At 33.5% G+C, this 21,357-nt stretch overlaps 1 protein-coding gene across 9 annotated transcripts in view; it reads left to right on the top strand.

The window, feature by feature from the left end:
* The window catches only part of Cntln (centlein), a 189,274-nt gene that overhangs the window by 119,642 nt on the left and 48,275 nt on the right, over positions 1-21,357 (top strand). For 7 of the 9 annotated variants that reach the window (XM_048355133.1, XM_048354721.1, XM_048354966.1 and 4 more), the window contains 4 exons: positions 2,530-3,059; positions 6,726-6,906; positions 14,475-14,568; positions 14,653-14,876. In XM_048355133.1, the coding sequence (XP_048211090.1) occupies positions 2,530-3,059; positions 6,726-6,906; positions 14,475-14,568; positions 14,653-14,876 (1,029 nt within the window). The remainder of the gene's footprint in view (positions 1-2,529; positions 3,060-6,725; positions 6,907-14,474; positions 14,569-14,652; positions 14,877-21,357) is intronic. The other 2 variants (XM_048354761.1, XM_048354884.1) reach the window with 1 other exon arrangement.

Here is a 21,357-nt window from a genome sequence, read left to right on the forward strand (position 1 = left end):
TGATTTAGTGGATATTTCAGTATATTTAACAAGATTATATTTTAGTTCTTCAAGAAATTTTCTCAGGTAATTGCTAAGAGTGATAATAATAGAAACAATGATAATGATGAAGATGATAAATTGGTTAGCACTCACTTACTGTCTGTCAAGAATTTTTATTTGTGAACATGTTTAATACTTATCAAACATACTTTGCCTCTTTAATAGCTTTTACTAGTTCTATTGCACCAATAAGAAAACTAAAGATAAAACAGATTAAATACCTTATTGCCCAAAGCAATCAGAGGTGAAAGTAAGATAGAGACCTGATGCAATATTTTATTTCATATAAACCACACAGCTTCTTACTAATATTTTATGCCATAAATACTAATTTTTTTAAATTTCAGTTGTTTTCATGTACAAATATGTATTTAAAAAATATATCCCAGTTTACTTACTTTTCTTGGAATCCATCATGCTACAGTATTTTCAGATATATTTATGGATAGTGTAAAGTGTTTTATAGATACATTCACAGAAAGAAAGAAGAATACAAAGAGTTAATATTATTAAATTATAAATTACATATAATATTATATATATCAATATTATTCTGCATGTAAGCAAGTAAGTGATTTGGCAAAAGTTAAAAAATTGATTTGAATTTGTTTTAAGCCTGTTTTCTTTCACGGATACTATTTTTGTCACATTAACCAGCTTTTCAATAAAATATTTGAGTTGAGAAGGAACCAGAGAATCTCTTTCACAGAAATACACAGAATTCTATAATCATTGGGTACAAAAATTTTCATATACCTCATTAGGTCAAGAGTAAGTCCCATAGACACATAGATCCAACAATAAATAGGCATATTGTAGAATAGAAGCAACTATATTTAGTTAAAATTCTTCATGTATGTTGTTTAATATCCATGCCTCAGGGTAGGATAGCCAGTCAGAAAAGTGACCATTTAATTAAATAAAGCTTGTTTAACTCACAAGAATAGTGGCCCTAGTAGAAGTACCTGAAACTTATGTTGTTACCATAGTCGGTAAGGTTCAGTACATTAGAAGTGTTAAAAATACAAGTATTACCTTGTGTGTTTCTGGAATATTACAATATGAAATTATTGATTTTCCCCCTTTAAGCTCTTCGATGAATTGTAACTAAATATATATGTGTATATAACACAGAGAGAATGGAAGGAATTCTTTCTTTGCAGAATTTTGTTTTAAAGTAAATGTGAATCCATAGAATTTATATTTTTACCTCAATTTTTTGACTTTAAGTTCTCTGTCTCTGTCTCTGTCTCTTGTCTCTCTCTCTCTCTCTCTCTCTCTCTCTCTCTCTCTCTCTGTGTGTGTGTGTGTGTGTGTGTGTGTGTGTTTCAAGGGTTTGAACTCAAGGCTTTTTGCTCAAGGCTGAGCCTCTACCACTTGAGCTACACCTCTTCTTCCTTGACTTCCAATTCTTTATTCATATTTCTGCATAGCCCTTCTTTGTGGAATAGTAGCAGTGGCACAATATCTTGAATTAGAATTCTAATCCAAAGAAGGAATCACTTCCATCTATGTGTAATTCAAATTTCACAATCTTGGGTTTTTTTGTTGTTGTTTTGTTTTAGTTTCTACTGTTCTACAAAGACAGTTAATGATTCTGTTTACCTCATTTTGGAAAGAAATTATTAGGAGAGATTATGTTGTGAAACCATGCAAAATTAAAAGAAAATATTTCTTTACAAAAGTAGCACTTATTGTCCAAGTTCTATATATAAATCAATGTCTCTATGAAATGTTTATGTTCATGAACTAGAATAACTCTTTTACCGATATTCAGACTTTTAAACTTAGATCTTACCATTAACCAGTTTTAAGTATGCGATATATATACATTTTTTAACTACAACTTCCAAACATTTTTAAAATTCTTCAGTGTCAAGTATATGTCACATTGCTTTTGTCTTATAACATGAACAATATTTATTGAAATAAAAGGAAAACTTTTGCTTTATATACATCAGAAAAATATAATTTTAAGTTATAGTTTATTTTGGTATTTTTTATTATATACAAAAATACAGGCCACAAGAATTCTACAGTTACATTTTTCTAACGAAAAAAAAGCAACAGCTATTAATCATTTGTACTTACTCATCATCTGTTCATATTAAATATTGAAGAAAAATGTTATTTACTAATAGTTTTCTTGTGTTCCTATTTTTAGAATTTTTTCAATAGAAATATTTTGTACAATAAGGAGAATGTACAACCAAACCATTTGAAATGAGTTTATTAATATACTTAGTTCTGTGTCACTTTGTGAAGAATTTTTAACTTCTTTTACCATCTGTCCTTTATTCAACAGATGCATTATTGCACTTTTGAATGTATTCATGTATAACACCTTAGAATTATTTAGAAATTAAGTACCTTAGTTTTCTTTTGCCCTTGTACTAACTGTTATTTTTCATTAGCTTGAAATGATGATAAAACTGCAGAAGATAATGGTCTTGGATTTTAAAAGTGTTAATTAAGCTCTTTGTTTAGGTTATTGAGTTGGAAAATCGGCTAAAATCTTTTGAGAAAAAGTCAAGAAAATTAAAAGAAGGGAATAAAAAATTAATGAAAGAAAATGATTTCTTGAAGTCCCTCTTAAAACAACATGAAGAAGATGCAGAGAGTAGAGAAAAAGAGCTAGAATCGCTACTAAAGGGGAGTAAAGATGTAGAAAAAGACAAAGCTGAACTTCAAGTAAAAATCAATGAGCTGGAGAGAGAAGTCACTTCCCTAAGGAGACAAGTGGCAGAAGCTAACATGTTGAGAAATGAAGAGCTGGTGAATCCAGTGGAGAAATTTCACAATTCAACAGACAGAACTAAATCTGCAATGACCACTATGGAAGGGAGATCTGGACAATGTGATTGTAAAACAACCACTACCAAGGTTAAATTTAAAGCAGCAAAGAAAAAGTGCTCTGTGGGTCGTCAACATACTGTTCTCAACCACTCCATCAAGGTTATGAGCAATATGTTTGAGAACCTCAGCAAGGACGGCTGGGAAGATATGAGTGAAAGCAGGTAAGGCTCTCATTAACTTAGCTCTGTGGTGGGGACACTGTACATATGTAAAGTACTGGCAAATGGAGATTGAATTTCAACTACTGTCGATTTGGTATTCAGAAAAAATACTGTCAGATCCTTTGAAATATCTTGGGAGGTCTTGTTCTGAGCTTATTGACTGAAATTTGCATGCAAAATTAGCCACAACTGCAAGAGTATTTGAATAGGTGCCAAGAAGCCCAAAAGAAGGCAATGCTTGATTTCTTCCAGTGATGCTATTTTCATGCAGTCATGAGGCTTGAAATTGACAGTTTGGCAGGTTGATTTAATTTGCTGGCCCTTTGCATATTCACCACTGACAGCTAAGGATTCCCAGGCAAGCCTACTAAGTCAGTTTAGTTATCTTGTGACATGCCAACCTGGGAGGAGAAACATTTTCCCCCCTTAATTTAGTTAGATAAATTTGGAATGACCCATTTCAGCTTGTTACCAGATGTCTACAAGCTGTTTAACATCCTTTAAATTAAGAACCATCTTCAGTAATTATTTCATGTATATATTATGCAAAGTCATTGTACTAACTTTAATTGAATAGTAGTTTAAAATTACTTATTTAGAGTTATATAGATTCCTAGTCTTAAATTATTTAACCCCTAGTGAATAGCAACAGGCAAACAAAAAAATCTATACTCTCTTAGCACTAGCTGTACATTCATATACATACTTGAAGCACAAAGGTACATGATAAGACATCTCTTTTTATTCTGAGGCAATAGACAGGTTCACTACTGCTACAATTGCTAATAAATTGCCCATTTTTCATAAAAATTTAAAGTATACCTTGTTTCATAATAATATATATTTAATTTTCTTTTCTCTAGTTCTCCGTTTTTAAGTTCTAGCAGCGGTTCTTTATTACATTTGGAATGATGATGTATAATTTTCTTAATCAGAGACAGAACTGAAATTCATCTTAAAACATAGTTTACAGACTTGCACAGGGTTTGAAAGATGTAGTAATTATGATCATCCTCATAAGGACCATGCTAGTGTTCCTATAACAAAAGACAAGTTTATTTGATTTATTTAATCGAACTTTTACAAGGCAGAGGAAGATTCAGACTGAATACTCATAGACTCATGGTCCATATTTGTGCTTAGAGTAAATGAAGAATGAGCTGTTGCACAGAAATATGCTTAGACAAAAAGGATATGATCAGTATCTAAGAGAGGAGAAAAAGACCCAAAGGGGCTTATTGGAGCCTGTTGAAATTTTTTTTTTTTTGCCTATCTTCTTGTCATTCTCTCTCCTTAGTATTGGGGAGACCCCTTATGGACCAAGAGTTTTAGGATATACTACCACACAAGGTAGGAATGAGGGTTTATCATCATACAAGGAAGGTAATATCACTTCCAAAAAAATTGTGAGTAATTTATACAGAAAGGCAGGCAAAAGTGAGAAAAATATATAATTTTAATAGCTTGGTCAGATAAGTTTAAGAACCACTGTTTTAAATTATTATCAAGGCAAATTCTCTATCCTTAGACAGACAAAGAAACTCAAGAAACAAAAAGAAAAAATTTGTAAATTTGTTAACCTTAGTAAAGATAAGACCAGAGAATCAAATCTGCATTCCCATTTCTCTGTTACCTTTTCTCAGCTTCTTCTTTGCTCCTCTCAAAGGCAATTATAGATAAAACCCTACTTAACTTGAATCTTCAAGTAAATTCTAGTTGTCATTATGAATTGTGTGTCAGTCATGTAGTATCACTGCACTATTCCTCATCTGTGATCCATTTACTTATGTGTATCTGTATAAATAAATATGTGAAAAGTAAACACATAAGTGTCAGGTGAAACAGTTTTTATTTTGTTATTTTAACACAAAGGCATATGTTTTGAGATATATATCACACTATATATTTTAATGTAGTAATGCCATTTAATTTATTTAGCAGTGAAACTCAATTTTACACTGTGTGGATTAACTTTTTTCCTTGCCTGACAGAACACTTTCAGGAGTCATTCAGCTGTGAAGAATTATAAAACAATTAGAAACCATGCAGTAGAAATTTAATGATTTCAGAAGAGATTATTTCTTTTGGCTATTCATAGTCTAAAATACAACAAGTTCTACTGAGAATGTTACTTAGCCATATATATATATATATATATATATATATATACACATATACTGTACTTTATAATTATCACTATTTTTAGTATTTCTTTTATGTAGCTTACAAGAGAATGCCCATTCAGTGGTGGGGTGGGTGATAATGATTAAGAAAAAAAAGGTGACTTTGAATATTTCTACCAAGTTAAAAATCAAGGAAAATAAAACAGGTAGGGAAAGTATAGTAATAGAAATTTGTTTGGTAGATGTGTGGCACAGTATTACTACAAAATAGGCCACTATATCCATAAGGATGATTGTGACCTGAAGGCAAGAGAAAGAACAGGTGAAAAAATACAATAGCTTGATTTCCACTAGTCTCTGTCTGCTTATATTTTGACTGGTGTGTTTACATAAGCTAGCTTTCCCTTTTAAGCTATGAACTTCCTCTATATCTACTACTTGTATAATAATAACATTGAAAGTGGTGGAAAATATTTCCAGGTATATAGGGAGTGAAAAATACTTTACCTTATAGATGTCAATAGATAAACTGGGAAGATATAATTAGGCAAAGGATTATAGGGTAGTTCAGTAGGTGCAGAAAGTGCAGTTGCTCAAAATACAATGGGGAAAGTAAGAAGTTGTATAATAGTCATTTTAGGAATACTTTTGCAAATTTTCTTCAATGTTATATGAGTTTACAGTATATGACAGAGAAAGCTTATATAATTTTACTCTGTAAAATGTAAAAAACAAAAAGTTTACACAAGTTTCCTGTGTACCTGAAATTTTATTAATTTTAATAGTGTATTTAGAATGTGAAATTCATCCCTGGATATGATCCTTCATCATGAAAGCTAGAGCAAATTCAATTGTGGACAGAGTGGTAAAGCATCTCATGAACACATAAGTTAGGGTTATATAGATTATGATGGTGACAAGCAGCGTATAACTATTTCAAAATACTCAGAAGATTATCATGTGGAAAGGGACATATTTACTGCTATGTTCCCCTTTGCTGCATACCTCTAACCTTCTTGCTTGAATTCTTCAGCATATCATGCACCTTACTTATTTTTATTTGTTTCCTGTACTCCCAATTTTGTGATTCAAAAGTTAAAGGTAGGTTTTTGTTTTTTAATTCATTTTTACTTTGTTATATCTAGTACAACAAAAAATGTCATAAGAATACATTTTATTGAGTAGCCAGCCATAACGAGTGAAATTAGAACAAATCAGTAAAAACATAAGGGCTTAAAATTTTTATTTTTGCTGAAGAGAAAACTTTCTACTGGTATAATTGAACATCCTAAGGTCTGGATTAGAAAGCCATGCATACTCAAACCCATGAAGTGTTTTAAAGCATATGCTACCTGGGTTAATACTTGGTAGATAAACTACAGAAGAAATATTAGTAGGGATTTGATTCTAGATGTCTCTTTTCTGGATGAGATTCTAGAATTTGTAAAGCACACTTAAATTTATGTTTCCTTTGCATAGTACATGTAACATTTCTTGGATTTCCATTTCTTCATCCTCCCCACCCCCGACCCCCTTTTTAAAGCAGTGATTCAGAAACACAGACCTCTCAAAATTTGGGAACAATTATTGTGGAAACATCACAAAAAATAGGCCCTCCAGAAAGTGGAAGAGACCAGAAAGAAGCTGATCAAACAGAAGCCATCCAAACTCAAGGAAATGAAGTAGTACCAACATTTTCAAATGTAGATGACAAGACATCAAAGGTACATGTCCTAGTTTTACTGAATTGCAAGCTATCTTATTAATTTTATGCCTTATAAAATAAATCAATAAATACTGCCCATGAGTAGATGGGAATCCTTAAAAACTGTCTTCCTTGAACTATACAGTGAAAATTCTCACCTAAAAATAAGTTTGAAGTACTAGTTTGCTATAATATATTCACAGATAAAATGAAGATTAATCACAAATCTTTGTTTGTTTGTTTTTGCCAGTCCTGGGGCCTGAACTCAGGGCCTGAGCACTGTCCCTGGCTTCTTTTTGCTCAAGGCTGGCACTCTACCACTTGAGCCACAGTGCTACTTCTGGCTTTTTTCTATATATATGGTGCTGAGGAATTGAACCCAGGGCTTCATGTATATGAGGCAAGCACTCTACCTCTAGGCCATATTCCCCGCCCTAATCACAAATCTTAAGGTGGTTTTATCACTTAGCAAAAGAAAAATAATTGAAGCTTAGTAATTAGGTTATTATTGGTTTTAAGTATAGAGAATATAACATGAAAAAATTCTGTTTTCATATAGTCATTTACTGATTTATTATACCTCTGCTGATTGATTGATGATAAATAGGGAGATACTGTTAAAAAATACCATTTTGGGCTGATTCAGGGGAATTACGATTTCTAAGCCAGTCTGGGTTACATAATGAGTCTCTGTCTCAAAAAACCATTTTGCTACATATTATTTGGTTGTGAAATTTCTTTAGTCATTTATAGGCAGCTTAATGAATTCATAAATACCTCATTTTATTACGGAGAATAAACTAGTTTGATTATATATATTTTATTCACAAAATATATTTTGACCAGAATATAGAATTTGTTTTGAAAAATATAAGAAATACAAGAAAATCTAAGAATATAAGAATGCTTCACTAACTCCTAGACTAACTTAACTTGGCCTTAAATTTCTTGTTTCAAGCGTTGTGCATTCAGTAATAATATACCTTTTTCTTTTTTGTAGTATTATGTAGTTTATTCCTCTTTGTGTTACAAATAGTATCTCACTGTTTAAGTATATAAGTTTATCTATTATACTGTTGTAGTTATGTTTGATTCAGTTTGAATCAACTATAGAAAATAATGCTACTGCAAATACTCAGATATATTTCTTTAGTTGCACAAGTGTGAGCATTTCTGTGATAAAACTTCAGTAGTAGAATTACTTCAACATTACATGTATATTTCTAAGATTTTTGTTCATCATGTCATTTTCCAATATGGGCTACCACTTTATTACATCTATCAGCAATCTATAGACATTTCTAGTTTTTCATTAATAATTGATAGCCTTTCTCATTTCAACTACGTATATTTGGATATTGAGATTTATCACTATTTAATTCATGTATGTTTTTGAAATGACTGGTACATACTGAGTACTACCTTAAGGTTATATACCATTTGGAATTCTTTGGTAATTGCATCTTAGGTCTCTATTTTACAAATGAATTTTGTATGTATTTTATTGGTTGTAAGATTTCTTAAATTAGATATATAAAAGTTTTCTGTTGACTGTGTATTTTAGAAATCGTTTCCTAATCCAGGCCATACCATTTCACTCTTCTTACTGAAATCTTTTGAAGAATATAATGTAATAATTTTAATGAAGTCAATTTTTTTCAAAATTCTTTATGAATAACACTTGTTTGTATATGTCGTATATATTTTTCCTTTCCCAACTTAAATACGTTTCTTTTTTCAGAGTAGTTAAAAACTTATTTGAATTGTTATTTTTATTATTATTTTTATTGTGAAGGTGGTATACAGAGTTGTTACAGTTAAAAAAGTAAAGAAATGAGTACATTTCTTGTTGAAAATTGTTACTCCTTCCCTCGTTTTCTCCTGCTTTGCTTCCTCCTTGACTCCTCTTCCCTCTGAAAAGCAGTAGGGAGATTCCTCAAAAGGCTAAATATAGAATTCTATGACCCAGCAATCCCACTCCTGGGCACTTACCCAAACAACCACAAACAAGACCACAATAAAGATACCAGCACAACTATGTTAATTGCAGCATTATTTACCATAGCCATGATTCAGAATCAACCTAGATGCCCCTCAGTAGATGAATGGATCAAGAAAATGTGGTGTTTTTATATATAATGAATTCTATACTTCCATCAGAAATAATGACATTGTCCCATTTGTAATGAAATGGAAAAGCTTGGAAAAAGTCATATTAAGTGAAATGAGCCAGACCCAAAGAAACAGGCTGCTTAGTTTCCCTCATCTGTAATAATTAGTATATATCTAAGATAGTTCTAGCAGAGGATCACAATAACTCAATAGCTATGTAAAATGATGCTAATCAAAATGAGCTACAAGATATGGAAACAAGAGTTTTATGCAGTTATTTCTTTTTTCTTTCCTTGTTTTTACCCCCCTTTTGCTTACCCCTGATGTCACTGTTTTTTATTTCAGTGCCCTTTGTCTTGTATATACATGGGGATGGGAAGGGGAATCACAGAAATGGTGAGGCAGAAGACAAAAGGGTGAACCAATATGACTGTGATGCTCACAAGACACTATGTTGGAAATTAACTTTATGATTCAGTCCTAACTTCTGTGTTTGTTATCTTTTTCTATATGTTTTGATTTACTACTTTGATTTCAACATAAATATCTAGTGTTATTTTTTGCATGTAATTAAGGTAGGGATTAAGTTTCACATTGTTCCCCACTGTGCTCAATAGTGCCACATTGATCATGAATCTCTTCTATCCTGTTGTTCAACAGTGTCTTGTTATAAATCAAATGCATAACACACATGTAGTTATATCTCTATACTTTTTCTTCTTTTTAATTAGTGTATTTACCTGTAGAGTGCTGTCTCATTATTATTACTGCACAGCTTGTTCTTTTAAGAGTTTATTCATTATTCTTTTTTTTTTAATTTTTTTTTTTTGGCCAGTCCTGGGCCTTGGACTCAGGGCCTGAGCACTGTCCCTGGCTTCTTCCCGCTCAAGGCTAGCACTCCGCCACTTGAGCCACAGCGCCGCTTCTGGCCATTTTCTGTATATGTGGTGCTGGGGAATTGAACCTAGGGCCTCGTGTATCCGAGGCAGGCACTCTTGCCACTAGGCTATATCCCCAGCCCTCATTATTCTTGATCTGTTACTCTTCTAAATGAATTTAGAATCAGCTTAAGTTCAATTAAAATATCTTTCAAATTTGGGAAGTAACCATAGTCATATATGTTAATATAAAACAACTCTAGAAGTTGTAGAGAAGATAGTAAGCCAGCTAGGAACCTTCAGACTTGAGGCACAATACAGTATTGAACTTTCTGGGTTTTCATTTTGCTTCATGAATCCTAGCTTGGGTGTTGCAATGTAGAAACTCTAGTAGGTCAGATGACAGAAATTTTCAATTAAACCCTGTAGTTCCTACACAAAGGAAAAGGAAAGCCAGGCTAGTATGATGGAAAATGTGACAGCATAACTTCCCTATTCCTGCCAAACACCACTTCTTCCCCCATCATTAAAGACCTAATGGGAACCTAGAGTTTTCTTTTCACCTGAGTATTAGGAAGCATTCTCACTTTTCTTCCTTCCATCACAGTAGTGCCAAGAAGACCAAGAGGAGGATGTCTCGGTATTACTCCTTTCTCTACTTTCAGTGAAAACCACAAAGGGGTTCTGGGCATCCAGTAGTGTAGAGGCACCCCTTGTATTTCCAGCAATTTGATTTCACAGGACAAGAACAGAGATAGGGACCTTTATTACTGTGTACCTAATTCGGCCCCAATTCTCTCCCCACATTGTCAGTGGAAGCCTAGTGGGAAGCATTAACAAGTCCCTCCCTGCATTTCTCAGCCACAGCAAAAAAAAGCTTAGGCCTGTTAAGAGAACCTGAAGTTCTACCTCCACCAAGCAAAAAGAGAGTACCCCTCTCTAGCCATGGTATCAACAGACTGGACTCCCCCCACCAATTGGCATAAGTAGATAGATAGTATGTGTCTTGTCCCATCAAAAAAGCCTTTTCAAATGAAATGTGAAAAGTATACACAAACTTGACAGAACCCAAAATGTTCAGGATACAGTTGAAAAATCAGGGAAACCTTATATGAGGAAAGACAATCTAACAGAAACCAAAAGCAAAATGACAGATTTTGAAATTATGTAACAAGCATTTTAAAGTAGCTATCATAAAAATGCTTCAAGCAGCAAATATGAAAAGGCTTACAATATGAAAAATAAAATATTTTTATTTTTTATTATTATAGAGGTGATGTACAGAGGGATTACAGTTACGAAAATCAAGTAATGAGTACATTTCTTTTTGGACAGTGTCATCCTTCCCTTGCTCAATAAAACATGTTAATGAATAAAATGTTTCAGCAAAATAATAGAAGAAATAAAGACTTAAATTAGAATCAGAGGACCAAAATATAGCTGTTATATTTTTGGCTCCACAAAAGTTGACATAGAACCTATCACCAAAATTGTTTGGATATCAAAATTGGTAGTACCAGTAGGAGGTAGGAAAGCTTCATATTCACAGAATTGGGGGGGCTACAAATGATTCCACATAAATATGAATTACTGATATTTGATAAAGGCAATTCAGTAAAGGATATTTTTTAGTGCGGTGCTAGAGCAAGTGGTTATCTCTAAATAAAACATGAACATAATCTAAGCCTTACCTTGAATAAAAATTAATTCAAGATGGGTCCTAGATATAAAATTTTTAGAAAAAATGTGAGAGGAAAACTATACAATGTAAGACTCAGTGAAGTGTTTAGTTATAATATAAAGTCATATTACACAGAAGACATCAATAAGTTTGAGCAAATCAAAATTAATGAATGAGGTTTTTCTAAGCATAGTGGAATATATCTGTAATTCCAGCTACTGAGAAAATGGAGATAGGAGATTATACTCCAAAGCCAACTGGCTGATAGTATTAAACTCTATCTGAAAAGCAAACTGAGAGGCAAAAAGACTGGGGTTGGGCTCTTATCTAGCAAGTGGTAGGCCTTGAGTTTGAACTCAGTACTCCCAAAGTAAATTAAAACAAAAACAAAATCAAAACAACTTTTGCTTGACAAAAGGCCTCATTTAGAGCATGAAAAGACAAGTCAGACTAGGAAACATTAACAAACCATGTATCCAACAAAGGATTCACATATTGAATAGATAAAATCATAGTAAAAATAGCAACCAATCCAATGAGCAAAAGACATGAACAGATTTCTAAAAAGGAAATATGGATAGCAAATAAGCAAATATAGAGATGTTTAGCATATTAGTAATTGGGAAATGTAAATCAATATAACGAGATATCATTTTATCACAATGATCACAATGGCTATTATAAAAAAGACAAAATATAGCTTGGAACTAGTAGTTCATGCCTATAATCATCGCTTCTTATGAGGCTTAGATCTGAGATTTCACTGTTTGAAGCCAACCTAGAAAGAAAAGTCCATGAGACTCTTGTCTCAAATTAACCACCAAAAAGCCAGAAAAGGAGCTAAGACTGAAATGATAAAGAACAAGTATTGAGCAAGAAAGCAAAGTGAGAACATGATACCCTAAGTTCAATCTCATGACTGGCACTAAAAAAAAAAAAAAAAAAAAAAAAAAAAAGGAAAAAATAAATAAAACAAATGTTGGTGGTGGGAGAAAGGCAGAGTCTTATACCCTGTTGGTGGGAATGTAGATTAATAACCATTATGGAAAATAGTATGGAGGGTCCTTAAAAACTCAAAAAAATAGATGTGGTCCAAATATTCCACTACCCAGTTATATGAGCAAAGAAGATGAAATTCATATATCATAGAGATATCTGCATGCTCATGTATATTTGCCCATGTTGATTACAGCATTGTAAATAGTAACCAAGATAGAGAATCAACCAAGGTAGTCACACCTATAACTCTGAGTTCCTGCTTTTATTCATTTTTAGCCTTGGATTAGTCAATATTTTGTCATGTTAAAATGATAGTTTAGGGCTGGGGATATGGCCTAGTGGCAAGAGTGCTTGCCTTATATACATGAAGCCCTGGGTTCAATTCCCCAAGCACCACATATATAGAAAATGGCCAGAAGTGGCGCTGTGGCTCAAGTGGCAGAGTGCTAGCCTTGAGCAAAAGGAAGCCAGGGACAGTGCTCAGGCCCTGAGTCCAAGGCCCAGGACTGGCCAAAAAAAAAAAAAAAAAAAAGATAGTTTAGGGGTATTTGTTTCATAGTATGAATGTTTTTCTGACTTTATATTTCAGCAATAGTTTGTAAACAGAGGAAAGTTCCTTTTATTTTAGGTCCAGTTAAGTGGGTACCAAATCTGGTAACTAATGCTGGTCATTCCATTATTTTTCCATTGTTTGGTATGTGATTGGCAAAGTGTAATTGAAATGTTAAACAGGCACATATACCTATACATATATATATATATATGTATATGTATAGGTATTTGTGCTTGTACTAGAGTATGGATGTGATTCCTTTTTCACTCAAGGCTAGGCACTCTACTACTTGTAGCCACACCTTCATTTCCAGCTTTTTGCTGGTTAATTAGAAATACGAGTCTCTTGGATTATCCTACTTAGGTTGACTTTAAGCCTTGATCTACAGATCTCTGCCTCATGAGTAGATACGATTACAGGTGTGAACTACTGGTGCCTAATTAAAAAGAAATATTTTACATTTGCCAATTCTGAGGACAAATTCTAATAAGGCATTTAAAAAATACAACAAGAAATGAAACATTATTAGGATTCTGTAATCTCTGAAATTCAAAGTGAATCCCTACCTTATACTTTAGAATTATGACATATAATATAGCATAGAATTACAACACATCTAATATAGCATAGTGTGTGCACTTATCAATGTAAAGTATGCCATTTGCTTTTGATGTAACACTAGGTCACATTTATTTGCTCCATCTGTTTTTACTATAATTCTGTTTTGGTTCCTGAATTGGGATCTTTGAGAAAGTTCTGCTTACAAGAAATAAGTTTACATGCCAATGAATTCTTGAGACCACATGTTTTATTACTATGATTTAAAATGTTTTTTGAATATTTCTCTATTTAAAATTTTGCTTTGTGGAAGCATGTTTCAATCAGTACAACATTTTGGAATAGGTCACCATGATGGCTTCATTTTATTTATTGAAATAAATGAAATACCTCAAGGATAGCATGTGACATCAAATAAAGTTTATGTTAGAAATACTTTTGCCTACATTTTCCAGATGATATTAAATATTTCTATTTTACATTAGCTGTTACTATATTTACTCCTTGGATTAAAACTTTCTCTAGATTAAATTCTGCTTTTAAAAAGTTGATTTTGTGCCTATGTCTTCTGCCTATGAGTTCACTTTAAATCTATTAAAATAAATAAATTTAAATTTATTTGTGACTTTTATAATAGGGATGGAACTCAACACCTCAAGCTTGTTAGTGCAAGCATTCTACCTCTTGAGCCACACTTAAAACCCTCTATGCATATATTTTAAGTAAAAAGGTATTACATATTATATTAGTTCATTTGATATTATCATTGAATAATAACCAACTTTTTCTGAAACTTTTACATTTAGGATCTTTTATATTACAAGAATACCAAAAAACCAACTTTTCAAAAGAGAAATGGTAGTATGCAAAGGAGTTCACATACAATAGTTCCTACCAGAGGTAAGAATACAACTCAAAATTAATAATATGTCTTTTAATATTTAATCTTGTTTTTAAAATATTTTGAACATTATTTTTATTTAGTTAACAGAGAAAAGCCTAAAAGTATTACAGCCCAGAAATCAAGTAGCAATACAATCTTCTTACGAGAACGGATTATATCCTTGCAACAACAAAACAGTGTACTTCAGAATGCCAAAAAAGCAGCAGAATTGTCTGTTAAAGAGTATAAAGAAGTCAATGAAAAGCTCCTCCATCAACAGCAAATATCTGATCAACGATTTCAAACAAGCAGACAGACAATAAAGGTAAAAGTTTAAGATTAAATTATATTAAACTGTGTTGTATTTGTGGACATTTGATTTTACATGAGCTATTTAGTTCAAATTTGTGTTCAACATGTTTATGATATAAATACTAAGTCTCAAGTACTACTCTAGATTTGGATATTATTACTTCATTAGTATTTTAGTTACTAAACCCCTTAAAGTATATGTTAAGGGATAACTGTAGGAGAAGGAACTCAAAAGACTTCGCCAGTATTTTCTTCCTTTTTCTTTAAAGCATCATGTCTATATTATTATTTAATTTTGAAAAGTAGGTTTTATAAATGAATTTAGCTAAGCCATTTGTGCATGTCTGTAATTTTATTTATGATTATCAATTACATTATTAAACTAATTTACTCTCTGAATAATACTAACGTAAATGTGAAGATTTCATTATGAATATATTTTGTGTGTGTTGTGCTATAAAGGATTGAACTTAGAACACTGTGCTCTTGCTCAGTTTTTTCACTTGTGTTGCTCTACCACTTAAGCCATGCCTCCAGTCCAGCTTTTTTTTTTTTTAAATCTTTTTTTTTTATCAGTTTTTTTTTTTTTTTTTTGGCCAGTCCTGGGGCTTGGACTCAGGGCCTGAGCACTGTCCCTGGCTTCTTCCCGCTCAAGGCTAGCACTCTGCCACTTGAGCCACAGCGCCGCTTCTGGCCATTTTCTGTATATGTGGTGCTGGGGAATCGAACCTAGGGCCTCGTGTATCCGAGGCAGGCACTCTTGCCACTAGGCTATATCCCCAGCCCCCAGTCCAGCTCTTAATTGAAGATAGTTTCATTGACTTTTCTGGCATGCTCTTCAGATCTCAGTCTCTGGAAAGCTAAGATTATAGGCATGGGCCACTGGTGCCCAACTACAAAAATGAATGTTAATATGTAACAATAAACTACTGTCTTTTAACTGTTGATTTGAGTGTTCTTTAAGCATATTATGACATACTCTTACCTATTAAAATGAAAATGGAAAGATTGTTCATTAACTATATACAGTATAAGAAAATTCAAAATTTTATACCAGGGATTTAATAAAAAATCTGAGTAAGATATATTTTATGTATTTTTTAATTAAACTTTTTTCATTATTGTCAGAGTGTGGTACAGAAGGGTTACAGATTCATATGTAAGGCAGTGAGTACATTTCTGGTTCAACTTGTTACCTCCTCCCTCACTTCCTCCCTCCCCCCTTTTCCTCCCCCCTTTCCCTCCTTTCCCTCTCCCCCCAAGAGTTGTGCAGTTGTTTTACACCAAATGGTTTTATAAGTATTGCTTTTGGAATGGTTTATCTTTTTGTCCTTTGTCTCCCAATTTTGATATTCCCTTTCCCTTCCCCACTTCTAATACCCGTATAAACAGTATCCAGGGTATTCAGATGTGATACAGTGGTAGCAGGGTTACAACCACAGGAAGGGAATACAAGAGAAACAAAACTAAACAAAACAATCAAACAGACAAGAAAAAAACACAAAAAAATACAAAAGGTATGGTTTTACATCGCATGTTGATAGTAATTACAACAGTGGTATAACTCTTGTTTCCGTAACATGGAGTTCATTTCACTTGGCATCATCTTATGTGTCATATGGGTGTAGCTTATTGGGGTATTTTGATCTTCTACCATGACTAACCTAATCATGTACTAGCTATTTTCTATGAGGGACACTGTAAGGTTTATGTTTCTTTGGGTCTGGGTTAAGGTTTATGTTTCTTTGGGCCTGGGTCACTTCACTTAATATGATTTTTTCCAAGTGTTTCCATTTCCTTACAAATGGGGCAGTGTCATTCCTTCTGATGGAGGCATAGAATTCCACTGTGTATATGTACCACATTTTCCTGATCCACTCATCCACCGAGGAGCATCTAGGTTGGTTCCATGTTTTAGCAATGACAAGTTGTGCTGCGATTAATGTAGTTGTGAAACTCTAGGACTCCTTAGCACTGGAAGAAACTTCCTCAACAAAGGCCCAGAAATGCAACAAGTCAAAGAAAGATTGGACAAGTGGAACTGTATCAAACTGCAGAGCTTCTGCAGGGCAAAGGACATATCTTCCAAGATAAACAGAAAGCCCACAGATTGGGAGAAGATCTTTACCAGCTATACAATGGACAAAGGCCTGATATCTAAAATATACACAGAAATCAAAAAATTAAATTCCTCCAAAACAAATAATCAAAGAACCAACAGCCATCTCAACAAATGGGCTAAAGACCTAAAAAGAAACTTCTCTGAAGAGGAAATGAGAATGGCCAAGAGTCACATGAAAAAGTGCTTTACATCACTGGCCATAAAAGAAATGCAAATCAAAACAACATTGAGATTCCACCTCACCCCAGTAAGAATGCCCATTTTTCAGGAAATCCAATAACAAAAACTGCTGGAGAGGCTGTGGTCAATAGGGAACCCTACATACTACATTGTGGATGGGAATGCAAACTTGTTCAACCCCACTGGACAGCAGTGTGGAGGTTCCTAAGAAGGCTAAACATAGAGCTCCCTTATGACCTAGCAGCTACACTTTTGGGTATCTACCCAAAAGACTGCAAGCAAGATATATTTTATTTTTATTCTTAATTATAATTCCTTTTCTGACAACTCTTGAGGTGTCATATTTTATAGTACTGAGTTAAAAATCAACATGTGTACTAGAGATATTGATAGTAATAAAGTAATAATTGTGTGATATAACATATACTTTGATTAATACAGGGTTCATGAGCAGTTTAAAGAGTATGTGCTATAAATGATCAAATAAGCTGCTTTTAAGGCATTTCTTCCTGAATGCTATATGGAAAGCTACCCCCCAAGTACTAAGTTTTAACTATTTCAGACCTCATCTAATCTAATGTGAATGTCATATATTTACTATAACACCACAATTTTATAACTTATATTTATTATACTTTATAATTTATATGTAATTTCCCCTTTTATAATGTATAGGTTATTATAATATGCAATTTAAATGCAATTATACTTTTGATTCATATTTTTAATGTTGGAAAGGTTCAGCTTCAATACTATCTCATTAAGAAAGTACTTCTGGGGCTGGGGATATAGCCTAGTGGCAAGAGTGCCTGCCTCAGATACACGAGGCCCTAGGTTCGATTCCCCAGCACCACATATACAGAAAACGGCCAGAAGCGGCGCTGTGGCTCAAGTGGCGGAGTGCTAGCCTTGAGCGGGAAGAAGCCAGGGACAGTGCTCAGGCCCTGAGTCCAAGGCCCAGGACTGGCAAAAAAAAAAAAAAAAAAAGAAAGTACTTCTGGAAAGGATAAGAGTGAAAATTTGTGCACTTGCCTATAGTCATACTCATGAGCCTGAGATCTAGAAAATGATGGTTAGAGGCCATCCCAGGCAAAAGTATTCACTAGATTCCTTCCCCAAAATAGCCATCCTAAAAATGAAGATAGAGGGTGGTGCCAGGGGTAGAGCACAAGTCTGACATGTATGAGACCCTCTGTTCAAACCTAGGTAATAAAAAAAAAATATAGATACATTGATAAATGGCTAATGAATTCAAGTGTAGTTAGTGATAAACTCAAGTGAGATTTCAATTACATATTATATACTATGAAAAAAAAAGCAAAAATGGTAACCAAACTTAAAAATCTCTACTAATAAAGTAACTTCTCACAAGAGGTTACACCAATAAACACAGACTTCTTAAGTCAGTGCTTTAGTTTTTGTTTTTCTGTTGGCTTCTTGTGATAACCTTGCAAAAAATACTGTCCCTTATTTAATGTGAATAGGATAAAAGAATAAATAAATTAAATAAAAAGAATAAATATTTAAATAAGTAGCGCAAGATCAGAATAACACTCCCAAGTCCTTCCATTTCTCTAAGCTGCCATTTTATAAATTTATATATTTTGAGTTTAATAGTTCTCTGTGTTGTGTGTGTCTGTGTGTGTGTGTGTGTGTGTGTGTGTGTGTGTGTGTGTGTGTTTGCCAGTACTGTGTCTTGAACTCTGCACCTTACAGGCTGCTAGATTTTCTTGCTTGTGGCTGACACTCCTACCCTTGAGCCACACTGCCAGCCTTGTGTTTTGCTGGTTCATTGGAGATTGAGTTTTTAGACTTCTTGATCTGACCTGGCTTCAAACTGCAGTTGTTCAGGAGTCATCAAGTCTGAGCTACCAGTGCTTGGTTTCAATCAGTAGGTTTTTTTTTTTTGTTGTTGTTGTTGTTGTTTTGGCTAGTCCTGGGGCTTGAACTAAGGGCCTGAGCATTGTCCCTGACTTATTTTTGCTCAAGGCTAGCACTTTGCCTCTTGAGCCACAGTGCCACTTCCAGCTTTTTCTGTTTATGTGGTGCTGAGGAATCGAATCTAGGGCTTCATGCATGCTAGGTAATCACTCTACCACTAAGCCACATTCCCAGCCCCACTAACAGTGTTCTGAAGAACAAAAATCATATATCAAATTTTGGATGATTTTCAGATGCTAGCAAAATTGAGATCATATTACAGTTTTCAGTACATGGAAAAAGATTGATTTACTGACTGGTTTTATTTACAATAAGGAATTCAATTTATCAATACCTTCTAAGGAGCTCAATAAATACTGACAAATCCTTTCTTAGGTTATATAGTGTTCTGAATATATTGGAGATTTGGATTTGATGTAAAGGTTAGTAACCTTGATGATGTAGTACTTTCAAGGAGACTGAAACATATCATTTCCTGTTGGTCATAAACTGAAAGGCCTATGCCTTCTTCTTATTTATGTTACTTTTCTAGTACTTAGAGGTTTTTAATTTCTGAATCCTCACTTGCCCAGTGGTCCTTATCCAAAGGAAAAAGGTTATCCTTTTAGTCTCAGAAATAGTTTACTTCTCTATATCAATAATATGATAATCTTATCTAGCTATAATTTTTGTTACTAGAGGGAATATGACAATATTTCTAAAATTTATAGAAGAGATGACTTATAAGCAATACCGTGGAGAACTAGACTTTTACCCTAGATTGTTGCTGCCAAGTAGCCTTTGGTCTTCTTCATGTTAAGTGCTTGGCAACACACTGAATGTCAGAATAATCCCAAGACTCAAGTATAATCTTTGAACATCAATTTCATAAACATGCACCATTGTTTATTTTGTGATTAGACACCATTCTCTGATTTGTGGATGAATTCTTGACTGCTCTACTCTGAGTCAGATGCAGTTTTGGAGCAACCTATTTTGTTGTCAGAAAGTTTTGGAAAAGCAATCTAAAGTATAAAAGTTTTTCTTTTTTGGACTTTGATTTTTCAAGTTTGTTTCATCTCTTTTCCAACTATATTAGCCAGTTAAATTAGTTCAGTAAAGTTCTAAATCAAAGACTTTCACTAAGCTCAAAATCGTAAATTAAGTATACAGAGCATACTCAACAACTGCCTTAGGATTTTAGGCTGATCTAGCACAAAATCAAAACTGTTATCTTCAGTTCCGTCTTTCCACTTTTTAATTCTAAAAGTTATATTTAATTTATTTATTTACCTTATTTATTCAGTATAAGTTCTTATACAAAGAGGTTACAATTCCACAAACTGGATTATGAGGGCAGGATTTTTTGATCAGTGCCACTCCTTCCATTGTCCTCTTTTGTATTTCTCCAGTCCCTACCCTCAAGTGAGGTAGTTCATTTTTTATATAATGTATATTGAATACAGTGACTGCATTTACTCACCTTTCCTCCCTTCATTCCCATGCCCTCCCTTCTTTCTCCCCCCAAACATGTTTCCACTTTAAAAAGGTCATATTAATTAATCTGCATAACAATTTTCATATATTTAGACTTGTATGATTGCTTTGTATCCTAAAATGGTAGATGTGTTGGTTGGTATTTATGCAACTCTTATGCAACAAATTGAATGTGTTCAATGGTATTGAGGCCATATTTTTCTCAGGAATTACAGAATTTTAAATAGCCTCATTTCCATTTTGTGATCTATGTGCACATCTCTGGTAATGGCAAAGTAGAAAACTGTTCTTATTGTTCTTCATTGCTAATCTCCAAAGTTTTCTTTTACCTTCCCCCAATAGTTTATATAGTACACATTCCTTGTAGGGTATTCAGTTTATATATGTCAGATTCTCTAGGGCCATGGCTTTTGCCAGATGAAGCACTTTTGATTTTGAGGCTGATGAAACACGGTGCGATTATTGATCTGTGCATGACATAGCCTGTCTCTCTCCTGGCAGAGTGTAGCAACATTTATCCAGGAATTTGTGAAATGTCACTCGGATCATGTTCGCAAGGTAAACTGTGCAAAATCCAGGATCTGAGCTGAGAATCCATGTGGAATTAGACGTGACTGTCTTATTTCTACATCTGATCTTCTAGATGAACCAAGTGATATTTGTTAACAGAATGTCTCGGTCCTATATTAGGCTTTGTTAGGAAATATTATTATTACATAGAGCACTGTGTACTAGAATATCATGCTTCTTAAATCAGATTCACTTCTATTTTCAG

The sequence above is a fragment of the Perognathus longimembris genome, chromosome 1 (genome assembly GCF_023159225.1).
Source record: "Perognathus longimembris pacificus isolate PPM17 chromosome 1, ASM2315922v1, whole genome shotgun sequence".
Classification (NCBI taxonomy): Eukaryota; Metazoa; Chordata; class Mammalia; order Rodentia; family Heteromyidae; genus Perognathus; species Perognathus longimembris.